This window comes from Mustela erminea, chromosome 10 (genome assembly GCF_009829155.1).
Source record: "Mustela erminea isolate mMusErm1 chromosome 10, mMusErm1.Pri, whole genome shotgun sequence".
Lineage (NCBI taxonomy): Eukaryota > Metazoa > Chordata > Mammalia > Carnivora > Mustelidae > Mustela > Mustela erminea.
Window position 1 is genome coordinate 97,591,293 of NC_045623.1, and position 16,810 is coordinate 97,608,102.

The window sequence follows — 16,810 nt, forward strand, 5'->3', positions numbered from 1 at the left end:
AGCCCGGCCCCTCGGGAGCCCCTGCCGGTGGTTCTCCCAGGACTCGGTTCCCCTGCCTCTCCCTGCCCCCCAGCCCTGCGAGGCGTCCTCCCAGTGAGGACCACAGACCCCCCACCTGCCTCCCTGCCCCGCACAAGCCTGCCCATCTGGCTGACCTGTGCCCTGAGGTCTGGAGCATCTTCAGTAGCCCAGACCCTCAGGACTACCCAGAAAGACCTACCTCCCACCCAGAGATGGGCCAGGCAAAGCAGCCCAACTGAGTACAGGGAATGAGGGGTGGCGGATGGATTTGGAGAGTGGGGTTAAGGACAGCACCCACCCCCCCAAAACTCAGCCAGCACAGTCCTGACTGGTGAAAAGTTCAGCAAATGATCACATCCCTCTACCAACGTTTTGCTGGGCGGGCAATGAGCAAGGCACAGCGCCCACTCTGACCCCCACTAGCAGCTACGAGGATGTGCCAGTTAAGGAGGTCTCCCCTCAAAACCGTGTCCCCAAGCTCTGTCCTCTTTAGAGGTGTGCCTTCCAGCACAGAGCTAGGGTTTGGAAAACCAGTCCCCACCCTGATGGGCTCTGAAATCCCCACTGCGGTCCCAGAGCCCAGGCAAGCCTCACCCTCAACCCCTCTGCCACCCCCAGAAGGATTCTGCCTCCCGCATGGCTCTAAGACCTGCTCACTCTCTCCAGGTCCCTAGTTCTGCCATCAGCCTCCCTCTCCAGGACAGCCTCCTCCCTAGGCTGCAGCCCACCCGGCGCTGTCTAACAGCTTCACTCCCATCCCGCTCCCACCCCTGGCTCTCATAGTTCCCTGTTGCCTTCAGAAAAGCATGGCTGGGAGGTGCAGAAGGAGCTGGGGACACAGCAGCCTCGCCTCCCCCATTGATCGCTTGGGTGCTACCCTCAATCACACCGCGGCTGTGGCTTCCCAGGTCCCCTCTCCCCCCAGGGGCTGGGGCTCAGGCTCCCGCACGGGCACCCCCTGTCTGGATGCACTTTTTCCCAACCCCTGCTCTCTCTTCCCTGCCCCCAGGACTCCTGGGTTCCCCTCACTCCCACCTTCCCCTCCTGGCACCTGGCCTTCTGCAAGGTAACTGCTGGCCTATGTGGCTGGTTCCGCTCCTGGAGGGACCTCATCGTAGGCCCCACTGCCAGCCCAGCAGCCCTGATGTAGGAGCTTCTGAGTATCTGATGAGCAGATAAACGGCCAAATAATGACCAACTCCCAGACCACGGCTCTCATCAGGCCACAAACGGGGACAACTCCCAGCATGGGCAGCGGCTGGTCCCTCTCAGAGCTGCCACCAAGCCCATGGCAGCCCACACAGTGAGGATGACCCGATGGCTCATGAGAGCCCCCACTGGCCCTCTGGGCCTGAAGAAGGGGCTCTGAGGTTATCCCAGACCACCCTCCTGGGCTATGACGGGGCTGGGGGGCACTTACTCCGGCGGGAGCTCTTCCGCTTCCAGCTGGAGCGCCGGACCCCGGAGAGAGCAGCGTCCACAGCATCCCCGTTGCTCACCACCGGTGGCACCCTGCGGGCCAAGAAACAGTGTCATTGAGCCAGCAGGGACTGGGACAGGGCTGCCGAGCAGGGAGGGACAGGACAGCGGACTCCAGGAAGCCTCTGGCCACCCCGCACCCAGGGGGCAAGGCATGTAAGGCACAAGGGTGGGGGGTGGGGGGAGGGCCAGGAGCCGCTCGCCCCCAGAGCTGTGAGTCCAGAGAGCTGGGGAGGCCAGGCTGGGCTGGCCTTGAACAAGCCCCTTCCCCTCTGAGTTTCCCCATCCTTAGAAGACACCGTAAGACCACAGTGATGAGGATCAGGGGCCTTCCCCTGCAAGGGCGCCCGTCCCTATCCCAGGGCAGACACGGGGGCTCTCCATCTCCCATCATCCCACGTACAAAGTGGGGGTGAGGGTTGAGGGACCCCTGCCTCCTGTGAGAAACAAGGTCATGCAAAGCCTCACTAGACCAGATATGGGAGACCAAGCTTCATGCCCCCCACAAGTGAGAAGGAGCCGGACCTCCTCGCCTGCTTCCCTGCAGCAGGGACTCAATGGGAAAACCAGTGAGGTGGCTCTCACCAGCTCCACCAGGCGGCCAAGTGGATTATCTCCGGCAGCTGCACGCGCAGACAGTGACAGGCTGTGATGAGTGGGTGTCTCCCCTCTGCATCACTATAACCCCACACCCGCAACCCCAGTCTGACCATGGGAAGAGCGCGGGACAAACCCAGACATTCTATCAGACATCCTACAAACCCCTGCTGCTACTCCCTGACACTCCCAAGATCTCGCAAAGCAAGGCACCGAAGGGGCTAAACCCACGATCCCAGAACAGAAAAGGGCATAAGAAGAAAAACGTGGAATCCGGAGAAAGCCTAGAGTTCAAGGAATGGTAGTGTGCCCAGCCGGCTTTCTCAGGTCTGGGAAACGTCCCGTGGTCACCTAAGATGTGAACCATGGGGAAAACTGGCTGTTGGGTATACAGAACCCCTGATGACTTTTCTGTCCATCTAAAACAATGCCAGAGTGAATGTTGACTTTGTTTTTAAGTCCAGCCTCAAAAAAAAACAAAGACCATGGGGCGCCTGGGTGGCTCAGTGGGTTAAGCCTCTGCCTTCAGCTCAGGTCATGATCTCAGGGTCCTGGGATCGAGCCCCGCATTGGGCTCTCTGCTCAGCGGGGAGCCTGCTTCCCCCTCTCTCTGCCTGCCTTTCTGCCTACTTGTGATCTCTGTCAAATAAATAAAATCTTAAAAAAAAAAAAAGACCATACCTGCCAATCCAGAAGGGAGGCACCTATAAAGGTCCAAGATGGCAGCCACTGCTGCCAAGAATTCGAGGCAACTTCTTGGCCCCTAAGCCCCAAGAGGAGGGGAAGAGATGCAAACCAGGATGGTGCAGGGAGCAGGGAGGGAGGAGGTGGTGGGGAGCATCTCCCATGAGCAGCTGAGACAACGTGGATCCTGCCTTCTTCCTACCTGCAGGCATTGGGCAGAGGAGCCCGCCCAAGATCACGCTGCCGGAATGGCAGAGCCAGACCGAGATGCCAGCCTGCCTGGTCCCAGAGGGCCTCGTCCAACCGCAGCTCAGGTGGAAGATGGAAACGTTCTGTCTGTGCCATCCCCTGAGCCACCTGTGGCCACTGCGCCCTTGGAATGTACCGTGTGGAAGTTAATTAGTGGAACTCACTAAAGAACTTCATTTGAAATAGTGTCACCTTAAGTCATTTAATTTTCAAGAGCCACCTGTGGCTAGTGGCCACGTACAGGACAGTCTGGTCGCCCTATACCACTGTCAGAGCAAATCTCTGCTCAGGTTTTCCTACCGGAAGTCAGCAATGTCATCCCCCAGGCACAACCCACGGACATCTTTTTTTTTTTTCCCCAAAGATTTTATTTATTTATTCGATAGACACAGATCACAAGTAGGCAGAGGGGCAGGTAGAGAGAGGGGGGGAAGCAGGCTTCCCGCTGAGCAGAAAGCCCTATGCAGGGCTCGATCCCAGGACTCTGGGATCATGATCTGAGCCAAAGGCAGAGGCTTTAACCCACTGAGGCACCCAGGCACCCCACCCACGGACATCTTGAAGGTGCCGAATCCAGCCACTCAGACAGAGCCGAGCCCTTCCAACCCAAGTTGACATGAGCTTGGTCCCAACCACTGGCTCTCTTTGCTCTGACAGGTCACCCATGATGATCTGGGACCATTCAGAAGCACCTATTCCTTGCCGCTTGTTTTGCTTTGTATTTTCAGGAACACATACGAGGCAGTTACTGTCATCCTCATCCCACAGACAGAGGAAGACTTACAAAGACTTGGAGCTGCTTAGCCAGACTCACTCACTCAGTGCATCAGAGGGAGCTGGGACCTATGGCCCAGCCTGTCTGCCTACAAAGTCTGTCGTCTTACAGCCAGACCACCTGGAAGGAGGGAGGTGGCATTTATATATTCAAGCACATCACATATTGGCTGTGTCACGAGGCCACTGAACCTTGCTTGGCTATTCAGACATTCTTCTTTGTAGAGGGAAGGAGAAAAATAGTACTGGGCATGCACAAGTTCAAGTCTCCGTCCAGGAGAAATCCTAACAGCCAGCCCCAAGGCTGCGGAGCGGTTCAACCAGAGAACTCTCAAGAAGGCCCTGAGTAAACTCTGAAGGTGACATCAAGGGGCAGTGGGTATTTCAGGAGAGGTCAGGCAGCTTTAGAAGGGATCTGGAAATAATTTCTGACGTACTAAAAGCCGGGAGTGGCTGAAACCTGAGCCTCCAGGCTAAGCATCACCAAATCACAGTGAAGCTGATTTTATTTTATTTAAGTAATTTAATTTTAAATAGCCGCCTGTGGCTAATGGCCACTGTAAGAGGACAGTGTAGATCTGAGCCAGCTACACAATTAGAGAAGCTAGTCTGGGTGTCCTGGGCTGAGGAGTGGGGGATCTTACAGCACAGAGAAACCACCTTCGTGCAGCCCCCGCTGCCTCCATGGCTGAGACAAACAGAAGGGGAGCCCCAAGGGCAGGCAAGGGCCAGGGCCAACAGGTGCACAGGCCTTCTCAGGCTCAGACCACCCCCCTACCCCTGCCCCACACTTGGCTGGTACTTGCCCTGGACCCTGTGCCGTGCTGAATGCCCGAGGAGGACCCGTGAGCACCAGTACATGTATTATTGTGACTATTTTACAGAAGAGAAAACAGAGATCCTGAAGAGCAAAGTGCCTCGCCCCAAGTCGCCTGCCTGGCCTGCAAAGCCCAGCTCTGGAAAGCGGCTCCGCTGCCCCCCAGCCCCCAGCAGGTGTCTCCCCTGCAGACAGACCTCTCAGGCAAGGGAAAGCAGGACTGGGCAAGCAATGAGGCTGGGGGCGCCTTCTCCCCCTTGCCCCTTCCCACCGCCCAGCGAGGCCACCGCCCCACTTTACATCCACCAGAAGGCACCTCTCCCAGCTGCTGCCCGGCATCAATTCTGCTGAGAACACACACTCCAGGGGCCTCCCCAAAGGTTCCCGATAACCAAAGAGCCAGAAGAGGCCATTAAGAGGCCATTTATCTCACGCTTATCTGGACTTCATGCATTTTGCAGGCGTACCCGAATAAAGCCCGCCACTGAGATGACAGCAGTCTCACAAGGTGAGCCCACTGCCCCCAGAATGCAGGGGAAAGGAGCCAAGCCCGCAGAGAGGAGCAGAAAACAAGGAGTTCGCTGAAAACTAGTGGACGGGAGACAGAAGAAAGTATGCCTCCCGGTCCCCCAAGACCAGTGTCCCCTGTCCACCAGACTGAAGTCAAGCACTCTGGAAGGCCACCACGCAGCTCCAAGTGCCCTCTGTGCCCACCTCCTTGCTCTCCAGGGAAAAGCCAGGGATGAGAGGGGAGTGAACACCCTGTGACGGCGGGGACCCGCTCTGTCCTGGCCGCCCCATTCTGGGAGCCACACTCAGTGATGGCGGATGCCCAACGCAGCCTGCGTTAGACGAAATCTCCAGTCCAGAGAAGAGCCGTGCCCCAGCCCCACAGCTGCTGGTCCAGGCCCCATTTTCTTAGTGAATCTCTCTGGATGGCAGATTCCACAGGGTGCCTTTCCTGGGGGCCACACAGCAGGGACGACCCTCCAAACTCGAACAGCCTGAGGATTCCTGGCAGGTTGGGCTCACGCCCCTGTGCTCATGCACCCGGACACCCTCAGGCACACACGGGGCATCCCAGGGCCTTTTCCAGCACAAGGAATGAAAAATGTAAAGGAGGAAGAAATCCCAGCTTTGGGGAAGAGAAAGGACCAGAATCAGGCCTGGACAGCGGGGCTTGCCCAGGACAGTCCTACTCAGAATGTCACCCCTCCAGAAATCTGCCACTATCCCCACGTCCAAGAGACACAAAAGAAAGACAGAAGTATGAAACCCAGATTAACCCCACTGCCAGATGTCTTTTCAGCCCTGGCCGCTTTCCAGTTTACGTAACACGTGAAAGCTAGAAGGGCCTTAAAGATCGTCTGGTCAGACGGCTCAAAGCAGCTGTGTCTGCCGTCACCCGAAAAGCTCCCAGCAGGTACCGGCCTGGGCCCCTGCCCTGAGATTCTGAGCCGGTGGTTGGGAGGTACCTGCCCTGGATCAGTGTTTCTAAACCCCGCTGGCCCCCTGTGAGGCCAGGGTCAAGAACCAGGCTCACAGGATTGAGGGCTGAAGACTTTGTTCCAGAGCGGACAGACCGGGGACAAAACCACCGCTCTGCCCCTTGGCTCTGCCAGGACAGGTGCCGAGGGGTGAGTAACAGCTTCTGTTCCTTGCTGTGAGGATTCACGAGATAACTCATCTGTGAAATGGGGCAACACGGCCTCCCTCCCAGGGTGCGGCTAAGGAGGAAATCAAGAAAGCACTTGAACGACTTAGTAGGGGATCTGGTGCTTGACACATGCCCTTGATACGCTACTTCCTCTCCATCCCTGCTCCAGGCACAGGGTCTCCAATGGGGGGTGGCGGAGGGCACATCGCAGCACCCCCAGTCTGCACACGTGGGTCTCCTCACAGCCACAGCCCGGCCATGCACCTCCTGCCGAAGGGTGCCGGGACCCAGTCCGTCTGTGCCGGGCCACCCCCTACATGGTCACGAACCCACTTCCTGAGTGGGTAGTGAGGTGACGCCAGGGGAAGTCTGGGGAGGGCCCCCGACTTGCTATCCACAGCACAGTCCTCCCTGAGGAGCGAGCGTCAAGGGCCCCAGGGGACACCCCTCTGGACACACAGCCACGGATACCCACCCAGACCCCGCCTCTGGCCTTCCGCCCCAGGGTGCACGCGCCTCCCTGACGTTGGAGGACCCCGGGCTCGGCGCTCAGGTCAGATGGTGGCAGGCACCGCTCTCCCAGCACTAATTCGTGCAGGTCCTCACAGGAAAATGCTCATGATCTGCAACAAGGACAGAAAACGAGCCACGAAACAGCATGTGCGATAAAACCACAGTTCTTAAAAAACGGTGTGTCCTTGCTGAACCTGCACAGCCCTGAAGCCCGACAGGGACGCACCGTCGGGGGATTAAAGCTCGAGTGAGTCGATCATCTTCTGTACTTTCTTATTTTTCTACAACAAATATGTGTGCCTGTTCCAAGAAAGAAAAAGAGGAAGGACACGCATCTCTGGAAACATTAAACAGCCCGCTGGCCAGCGTGGGTCCTGCGTTCCCTGGGGTCGGCCCCAGACATATAAGCACCCTTTGGGGACAGCCACGGAGAGCAGCTCTGTGGCCAGGCATCCAGTCCCTGTGTCTCATGTCCTCCCCTGACGGCTCCAGCAGCTGGTCTGTCCCACTTTACAGGGAGGAAGGGGAGGGTTAGGCAGGTAAGGCCGCCCACACGTCCCGGGTTGCAGAGTTTGGGTGTAGGGCGGATGAGATCCAAACCAGATCGTTGAGGCAGACCTCAGCCAATTAAACACCGGTTCTGGAAGCCCAGCCTAGTGGGTTCAGGCCCGGCTCTGCCTCACCTCAGCTCTGTGATGACACGAGGCTGACATGAGGCTGACACCATGTTCCCTCTGACCTGGTTCTGCATCTGTGAAGCGGGCATTATCCCTGGGCCCGCCTCTGAGGGTGTCCTGAGGGTAAACGAGGTAAGGCAAGTAGAACTTGTAGAACGGGGCAGGGCCCACAAAAATGACACAGCCAGGCACAGAATGGTGGCGCCCCCTCCCCCAAGGGCAGGGACCGTCTGCTGGGTCACCGCGGGGCCTGGCGCCTCAGAGGCTCTCCGCAAAGCTGATGGAGCGATGGAGGACGGAGGTGAAGGGCGAGGGGCTCCCAGCCAGCCAGCCAGGCAGTGGAACACTGGCCAAGGGCGGCCCCGGCACCAGCCTGGGCAGGCCAGGAGGGCTGCAGGGGGAGGGCAAACGGAGCCCTATCCTCTGGCTGTGAGCTCAGGGGCCACCAGCCCCGCACCAGGGGCCGCCCCCCTCTGGGTCTGCACAGTAGGATCCATATCAGCGCCCCCTTCCCAGCTGCGTTCGTCTCCTCACTGCTACTGCGACAAATCACAACACAGACGAATTATCCTGTGGTTGTAGAGATCAGACGTTTCAAACGGTTTCCCCTAGGGTAAAAGCAAGGTGTTGGCAGGGCTCTGCTCTTTGGGGGGCGCTGGGGAGGAGCCATTCCCTTGACTCTTTCCAGCCTCTGGAAACAGCCCATATCCCCTGACTTACAGCCCCTCCTCTATCTCCAACGCCATCAGCATGGCCTCTTTCAATCTCCCTCTGACATGGACGCCCCTGCCTGTCTCATAAGGACCCGTGTGATTCCACTGCGCCCACCTGGAGAATCCAGGACAATCTCCCCCTCTCAGATCCTTAACTTGCATCTGCCAAATCCCTTTCCCATAGACCGTAACAGGTTCACGGGCGCTGGGGGTTAGGACGTGGCACTTGGTGCGGGGGTGGGAGGGGGTTGCATTACCCTGCCCACCACAGCTGTGAGACCCGCAGTGAGATGTGTGGAAAGGACCAGAGAAACTATAAAGTCGTGCACATGTAAACTATTAGTACTGGGACTTCTTTGGGCCGGGCACTAGGGATGAGGGATGGCTGAGGCTAAGGCTTGTCATCCTGTGGCTGCGGAGATCCAGGGCTGGACTCCACGAGATTCCCGACGGGGCACTCAGTGCAACAAATGGGCACACGGCTCCCTTTTTCGGGAGAGACTGTGTGGCTTTTCTGCCAGGTACCTCAGTGCTGTCCCTTTCATGCTGCAATCCAAAGGCCACAGCTCAGATGTGGAAACCCCTCATAACCAGAGATGGAGAGGAAAGAGAAACAAAACCCAAAAAATACAGCTTTTCCAATTCGGGGCCTAGCAAGGAGCCAGAGAGAGAGGTCTCTAGTGTTAAAGGGGCCTGGTCCCCATTATCCTCCAATGAGAGAATCCACTGGCGGGAGCTGATTTCTGCCAGGCCTCGGGCCCCACATGGACCGCCCCCAGGACAGGACACAGGAGGCCAGAAATGCTCCAGATTTGCAGAAACAGTGAGATTAAGGGCAAGCCTGGGATTGCAAACAACTCCATGCTGGGGCTCTGCCATCTGAAAAGCCCTGAGTAACAAGCCGGTGACTGACTTTGCCAGCGAGAAGTTCCTCCAGGGCTGGGGGCACTCCGGCTCTGTCCAGCTGTCCCCCGCAAGACCCACATGCCCCCCACACCCAGGGGCCTCAGAAGCCACAGGCCCTCCAGCGCCCTGTTTCCATTCTGTCCGAATGTTGCTTCCCTGAGCCGGGCCTGATGTGTCCGGAGAGGACAGGGCTTCTCGACACTTCCAGGAATCCACTGCCCAGCTGCTTCCCCAGAGTCCAGGCCCAGGTGAGAGACCCTGACCAGCCCATCTTATCTAGATACCCAGGACGGGGCAGGACAGGCACGTCCCGGGAGCCGGTAAGAATCCCTGCAGCCCGGACAGGAGCCAGAAGCCTGACCCGGCAGGAAACACTCAGGCTGCAGGGGGCCCTCTGGGGGTGGCAGGACAACTGGACAGGAAAAGCAAACAACTCCAGAGGGGGCCGGTGCCCTCAGAGGGAAGAGTGCGGGCCTGAGTCCAGGGAAAACACAGGAAGCCAGCGACCCACACGCCCTCGTTCCAGCAACCGCTGGTGCTCTGGCTGCTTCTCCAGCCAGACGCCCCCAGCGCGAGGGCAGGGTGCTTGAGCGCATGCGCATCTGAGTCCCCCAGGGCACAGCCGGCCCCCCATGGCCACGCTCCAGTGGCAAGACCAGTCACCCCATCTCTTGGGGCTGCGGTGCCGGGAAAGAGGATCACAAGCACGTGCACTTAGCTCGCCGACTCCACCAGCATCAGTGGGACGGGCCATCCGGCCACTCGGAGACTGCCTCCCACCGGCCTCCATCCCAGCCCCCATCAGTGCCAGAGTTCCGAGACCCCATTTCCACACTGTTCCTCCTCCTCCTCCTCTTCATGGAGACACTGGAAGTTGCCTTACAGACCCCATTCGTCCGTCTGTCCTCCAGGGCCCGTGATATATGCAACACGATGCCTTCGGTACTCCCCCAAGCAGTGTGCTAAACCAGCAGCAAATATGAGACCTCACACCGCTACCCTAAACACGGGCGCTCCAGGGAGCCAGCGTGGGGGGCGGGGTGGGGGGGAGGCGCTCCACCCAGAGCAGAGGGGGCTGCTTCTACTCTGCTCCCATTTTAAGGGAAGGGGCCTCGCCCAGGATCACAGGCTGAGGCCACTCTGCTCTGGGGTTTCTGACCAACTGTTTGCAAACGACTCTCCTCAGAACTAGGAGGCAAAGTTAAATCTCTTGGCAGGCAAAATGCTCCCCCCAGGAAACACACACACAGCCGGATGGTCCCTATGCAGCCGGCCCCACCCCTCCCCCACCATGAGCCAAAGTCTGAGGTCCTGAGTCCAGACTGGGAGTCCCCAGCACGTCCCTGGAGGACAGCGCCGCAGTCAAACACCCACCCCCATGGACAGAGGCCCAGGTTCCAGCCCCTGTTCTGAATGAACGGGCCCTCTCTGTATGGAACCCTGGCCGCCACACCTCCCTGAGCCTCAGCTTCCCCACCTGTGCCACGGATGTGGCAGCAGAGAGGCGTCTGTGGGACTGGGCACGGAGCTCCGGGGGACACAGTAAACATGATCATTCTCGTCACTATTATCTTTGCTGTTGCTCTTGTTACCTGGCACCAGATGTGTCTTGCGGAAAGAGAAAGCCACCCTTGGTAGGTTTCCCTTGCCCAGCAGCAGGGACGGACGCGACCTCCCCACCATGCTTGCTCCTTGGATGGTTGAGCAGTGTGGCCTGACCCTCAAATCACCCCAGGGGCTCCTCGCAGACTCCCCACAGCAGCCTGGCTGCCTCCCCCAGCCAAGCAGGCACAGGGACAGCGGAGTCCACAGGCCTCAAAGTTGGACTCAGACCCGATGCCCCTGCTGAGGTACCTGGACGGCCAGTCAGCCTGTGACAGCCCCGTCACTGCCGCCCCACAGGGCTGACTCACTTCCCTGGGCAGACTCAGAGAGGTGGGGCAGCCGGCCGCAAGAACCAGGTCAGACCCGGGTTTGTCTGACTACTAGGGTACCAAGCAGCTCCCTCTAAAACCACATCTGAATCAGGACCCAGAGTAACAACAGCAAATACATCTGGAGCAGCTGGCTCGGGCCAGCTGAGCACGGGGTAACTAGTAACTCACATACGCTTCCTGGAGTCCCGCAAGAAAGGAGGCTGATTATGCCCTCGTTACTGATCAGGAGTGAGGCTCGGGACAGGCAGCCACTTGCTCAAAGACTCGCAGCCAGCACAGAGGAAGACTTGAAGCCAGCTCCCTGTGGCTCGGAGCCCAAGTTCCCAGGTGTCCCAGGACCCAGACTTCAGGCCTCTCTTCCCCAACATGCTCCTGCCTGGCGGCTCACCTGTGGGGACGTGGGATGCGACCGACCCTGCATCCCTCCTAGCTGGGAGTGAGTGCCCTGATGGGGGTGAGACCCCCCCAGGGCCTGCAGCTTTGCCAAGATCTGGGATCATCAGGAGCCCCCAGAGGCCAGGTAGGCAGCCAGACAAAGGCCAGGGCCACTTCCAAACCTCCAGGCAGGGGCCAGGGGGGAAATGCAGGGAGATTTGGTGAAATGGCTTCCAGTGGGTGATTTGCTTTTTCAAAACAGTGTTTGCTTAGTGACTACCTTTAGGAAACTCTGAAAAAAAATTAAAAAAAGAAAAAGAAAAGAAAGCAATTTTTTTTTCCCTTTCTCTTGGATAACAAGGAGAAGGCTGAATGGTTCTTCCCCCAGAAGACTCCGGAGTGGAAAGTCACCACCCAGGGAAGAAGCTGGAACTGAAGTAAACAGAGATCTGGAAGGGAGGGTGCAGCTGGGAGCACACAGAGAGCACTGGACGAGGAGTCCAGGGCTGTCAGCATCTCACCGTGTGGCCTTGGACAAGTCCTGCTCCCAATCTCCACATCTGGAAAACTAAAGGCAGGCAGGGAGGCTCCAGAGAACTCCTGCCAAGATCCAGTGTTGGCCCAGTAAGGGAACTCAAAGGTACGTTTATTCAAGCCACCCCGCAATCCAGACCCAGCCTGAGAGGCAGACGCTCCAAGCACAGGGACTCTGTCCCTCCTGCCCCATCACTAGAAACACCCAGTAAGGACAGGAGGCGGAGTGGAAATGAACTCGGGGTACACATCTGGTTCGTCCTTCGACCAGCCTCTCTCGCTCCCCACAATGCTCCTAGATGGGTATTACTTCCATCACACAGACAGGGAAACTGGGGCTCAGAGAGGTTCCCAGGCAGCCCAAAGCCACCCAGCTAGGGAGGGGCTCGGTGAGGATTTGAACCTCCAGAGCTCACACCCCACTGTGGCCAGGAGATGGTCTTTAAGGGGGTTGAGGCTGCCCTAGCTTGAGTCCAAGCACAGGTGAGTGGGCAGCTGGGTTCAAGGCAGAGGCTGTGCCCCTCTCCCAGAAACACTCTCTAAGCTACCTGACCAGCAGGGCTCATAATAACAGCATGATATGACCCCAGCTCTCCGAGCCATCAGTGACCACCCCAGCACCGCACCATCACCAGCCAGACACCCAGCCTGGCCTCCAGGACTCACAAGGAGAAGGCGGGCAGGCCCTGCCAGGGACAAGAGGCCGATCCCTACCTCTGGCCCAGCAGAAACCTTCCCAGGGCCCACCCACTCTGGATGGCAAATACAGGGACTCCGACCCTAGACTGCAGATCTGCCTTGGCTCCAGGGACCCGGGGCGGGAAACTGCATTTCTGAGCATTCCCACTGGGTGACACCAGCCTGAGAATCAGGCCCCCCCGGTTCAGCACACCAGGGGACAAAGGAGACCCCTTCCCCCGCCACGGTGGCCAGGATTTAAAGCCAGGCCCACCACTCTCTAAGCACACAGGTCCCCAAAGCCAGGCAGTAAGCAGCAGTGAGCAAAACCCTGAGAGGCCTCTGATTTTACGGCCCCCCATTTTATGGCCCCCCAGCCGCAGACGTGCAGCCCATCCCCAAGCTGGCTGAGGAGGCCACAGAGGGAGAGAAGGGCTGATGCAGCTTCAGCCAAAGCCGGAGCGGTCCTGGGGACAGCAGCACCCTCCTCCACCCCTCCTGCCCAGTGTCTCCTCTTTCTCCAACCACCAAAGCAAGGGCTCACTTACTGTGTCTGGGGTGGTGAGGCTGCTGGGTCTGGGTCTGTGGGAAGAGAGCAGAGGAGAGCCCGTCAGACCATAGGCTGGTCCCTATGGACTCGATCCATCCCCGCCCCCTTTTCCCAGCCTCCCTGGGGTGCCGGAGACGGGGCCTGGGCCAACCTGGGTGCCTGCTGGGTTCCTGTCTCCCTCCCCCCTCCCCCGCCACCACGCTGTCATTAAGCTCCCCTACCTGTCCTACCTGCACCACCTCCCCTCCCACCACTGTGGCCCACGTCCCAACTCCAACCGGAATCAGCCGCCCTGCCTGCTCTGACCCTGCCCCCCACCCCCAGCTCCTCAAGGAGCCCCTTGTCCCCAAGCCTGCAGGAAGTTCCTGCCAGGCCGGTCCCCAGTCTCTCCCAGATGACACAACCCAAGAGCCCAGAAGCTGCCATTTAACACCGCCTTATCAGGGCACTCCCACCCCTAGGGCCACCAGGACGCCTGGGGGGTGGCTTCTCCAGCTGGTGTGACTCCCTGGGAGAAGCTGCCAGGGAAGAGGGGCTTCGGAGACACAAGCCCTGGGCAGCGACTGTGCCCAGCGCCCAATACGGGGCCCACCACGTCCATGACTGATGTGTCAAAGTAAGCCAGATGCTGCAGGAACGCTTGGAATCTCCAGTTCCCGAGGGAAGCCTTGGAATGCAACTTCTCAGTGGTTTTTCCCTTCCTGCTTCTGGGGACAGTGGAGCGGCTGGGAGGCATCCCTGGGAGCCTGGAGCTTCCACCAGGCTCGCGGCTTTCTGTAGCCCCAGAGGCCCGGAAATGGGAGGACCCAAGGCTCCCAAAAACACCTTACCAGTGATGGGGGCGGAGTCCAAGTGGATCAGTGGGGCGTCCTCGATGTCCTTCTCTGGAGCAACGCCTGGGACACCCAGGCCAGCGCTGGTGTCCTCGTCATCGTCACTGTCGTCAAACTCAAAAGCTTCTCCAGGGTCGTCCTCCGCCTCGGGGGAGGGGCCGGGGCCGCCCGGAACCAGCTGATCTCCTGAAAGGGAGGAGTTAGCAGAAGCAGGGTCTGGGGTTTGGTTTGGTCAAAGGCGATGGCCACCACGGGGGAATTGCTGTGGGCCTGAGGGATGGTGTGACGGCAGTTCCCAGGGACTCGAGGAGACCCCTGCCCGGGCCGGCTGGCCTCCCTGCGCTCGAAAGGGGGACCCGTGGTGGGTGAGGGCCATAAGGAGGCCAGCAGTAGACCGAGAGGAGGGATCAAAGCCTGGTTGGATGTACGCCTTTCCTGTTTCCTCTTTCCCCTTTTGTCAGTAAGGAGGCTTTTTCATTGCACCTGCGCGTGTGCGTGTGAGCACACACCTGCGTGCGTCCTTCCCTTCGTGTGCGTGCCTGCGTGCTTTTCCCACGTGTAAGTGAGCACACACACTTGTCGTGCACACAGCCCAGCCACAGGAAACACAGTTTCCTGAGTGTTCGGAGCCCAAAGGAAGCCATTTTGCAGGGACCAGGGCGCAGATCTGCTGGGCAGGGCGAGGAGCCTGCGCCCCCAGATTCCCGGCCCGGCTGTGCCCACCTGCTGTCCATCAAAGCTCAACTGAAGCAGAGCCCCGCCCCTGCCATGCCCCCCCCCCCCCCCCCCGTTGCAGCCCCTTGTTTTCTACTTCCGTTCCTCCCCATATAACCTGTGAGGATGTGTTTTTGCTTGTTTGTATGCCTGGGCCGATCTCAGATCCCTAAGATCCCCTTTAAGGGACGGGTCACGGCCAGGACGGGTCATGGCCTGGCCAACGGTGGAAACTCAGCAACTTCTGTTAAACAAGAAAAGGACTGGATTCTCTCTCCTAAAGAGCTTAATGGGCCCTCACCTCTCCACCCACTTCACCAAGCTGAGGTCCCTGGTCTTCTCCCCTGGAGGACTTCCTTCCTCGAACCTAGGGCCGGACAGAACCTCAGGGGTTCACTCTGCCATCTCCCTACTTCATGCCAACCTGCTCCAAAACCAAAGGGCAATGTGGCCTGGTTTTAAAAGTCTGCAGAGCTGGGGCACCCGGATGGCTCAGTCAGTTAAGCGTCTGCCTTTGGCTCAGGTCATGATCCCAGGGCTCTGGGATCGAACCCCGCACCGGGCTCCCTGCTCAGCAGAGAGTCTGCTTGTCCTCCTGCCCCTCCTCTCCGCTGCCCCGTCCCTCCTCCCCGTCCCTCCCAGCTCCTCCTGCCTCCTCCAACCTCATGTTCACTCACAGTCCTGCACTCACTCTCTTCCTCTCAAATAAGTAAATAAAATCTTTAAAAACATAATAAAATTAAATTAAAAAAAGAGAAGTCTGCAAAGCTGACCGCCCCTTCGGTTCCACTGTAGCTCACGCCACAAGATGCAGAGCTCGTGCTCCGGCCCTGCCAGGGGTGTGTGGTTCTGGGCAAGTATCTTCACCTCTTGGAAGCTTGGTTTCTCCCTCCATAGACTGGATAATAAAAACAGCACCCGCCCCATATGGCCAAGGTGAACGTGAACTGGGAAGTAGGTCGCGGTTTCTCCACCCACCACCCCCCTGCTGACTCTGGGGCCCTGGGGTCTTCATGGTGGGCGTTCTGCAGGATGGACAGCAGCATCCCCGGCCTCTGCCCATTAGAAGCAGGTACTGCCTCCAGCTGTGACAACCATAGTTGTCTCCAAACATTGCTCAGTATCTCCTGGGGGCCAAAATCATCCCTGCCTGGGAACTGCCCAGTAGATGCAGCCCTTGGCCGAGGGCCTTGTGTGTCCGCATCACACAGTAACATCTGTTGTCAGTAAGGTCCCTCCCAGCCGGGATCCTTGACACCGGGATCACATCTGTGGGCTCAGCCCCCATAGGTGCTCAGGGCTGGAAGGAGGAATAGGCAGGCAGGAAGGTGGATGGAGCAGACAGACAGCTGGATGGCACAGCTGACAGACAGATGAGCATATCCCACATTAGCAGTCCTTGGACTAGAAAAATCCAATCCCTTCCCCATAAGGACCTGGGAGTTTGCAGAGCACAACATTCCAGGTGCAAATGTATCAAATTCACAAAGCCCCTTCCCCAGCTACTGGAGTGCAGCTGAAGCCCAGAGCTCAGGCTTCCTCCCCACCAGATGGGGGTCTCTGAGGTGGGGGCCCCCCTCTCCTCCTGGGAGCTTTGGGGACAGCTCAGGCCAACATCGACAGGCAGTGATGTGGCCGCTGGCTGAAGCTCCTTCCCTAGATCAGAGACACAAACCCTGGTTTGATAAGGTTGAAATGAGCCCCACGCAGCTCCTGGTCTAAGCCTCACGACCACCCCCAATGGACAGACGAGGCCACAGAGATTCAACAGCGAAGTGACACACCCACAACCTTACATCGAGTAAGTGGGGAGCCAGCTCGGAGCTCGTTCTGTCTTCGTTCCCATTCTACATTGTCCACTGAGCCCTGCTGCTTCCAGAAGCTGGCTGAGCCCTTGGACACCAGGCCCTGAGATGATGAACTAATAAAGGAAATCCAGGGGTTGAGCTGGAAGCCGGATTAATTGTTTTTGTGACCTACAGGGGGTGTCAAATCTTCCACCGCTCTCCCCTCGCTCACTCCACAGCAGCCACACTGGTCTCCCTGGTGCACCATGAACGTGCCAGATGTGCTCTAGCCTCAGAACCTTTGCACCTTCCATC

General features: G+C 58.6%; 1 protein-coding gene across 10 annotated transcripts in view; it reads right to left on the bottom strand.

The window, feature by feature from the left end:
* The window catches only part of ARHGEF10L (Rho guanine nucleotide exchange factor 10 like), a 155,312-nt gene that overhangs the window by 80,972 nt on the left and 57,530 nt on the right, over nucleotides 1-16,810 (bottom strand). For all 10 annotated transcript variants that reach the window (XM_032361134.1, XM_032361140.1, XM_032361139.1 and 7 more), the window contains exons 3-5: nucleotides 13,992-14,180; nucleotides 13,160-13,193; nucleotides 1,442-1,533 (exon numbers count right to left, since the gene is read on the bottom strand). In XM_032361134.1, coding sequence (XP_032217025.1) covers nucleotides 1,442-1,533; nucleotides 13,160-13,193; nucleotides 13,992-14,180 — 315 coding nt within the window. The remainder of the gene's footprint in view (nucleotides 1-1,441; nucleotides 1,534-13,159; nucleotides 13,194-13,991; nucleotides 14,181-16,810) is intronic.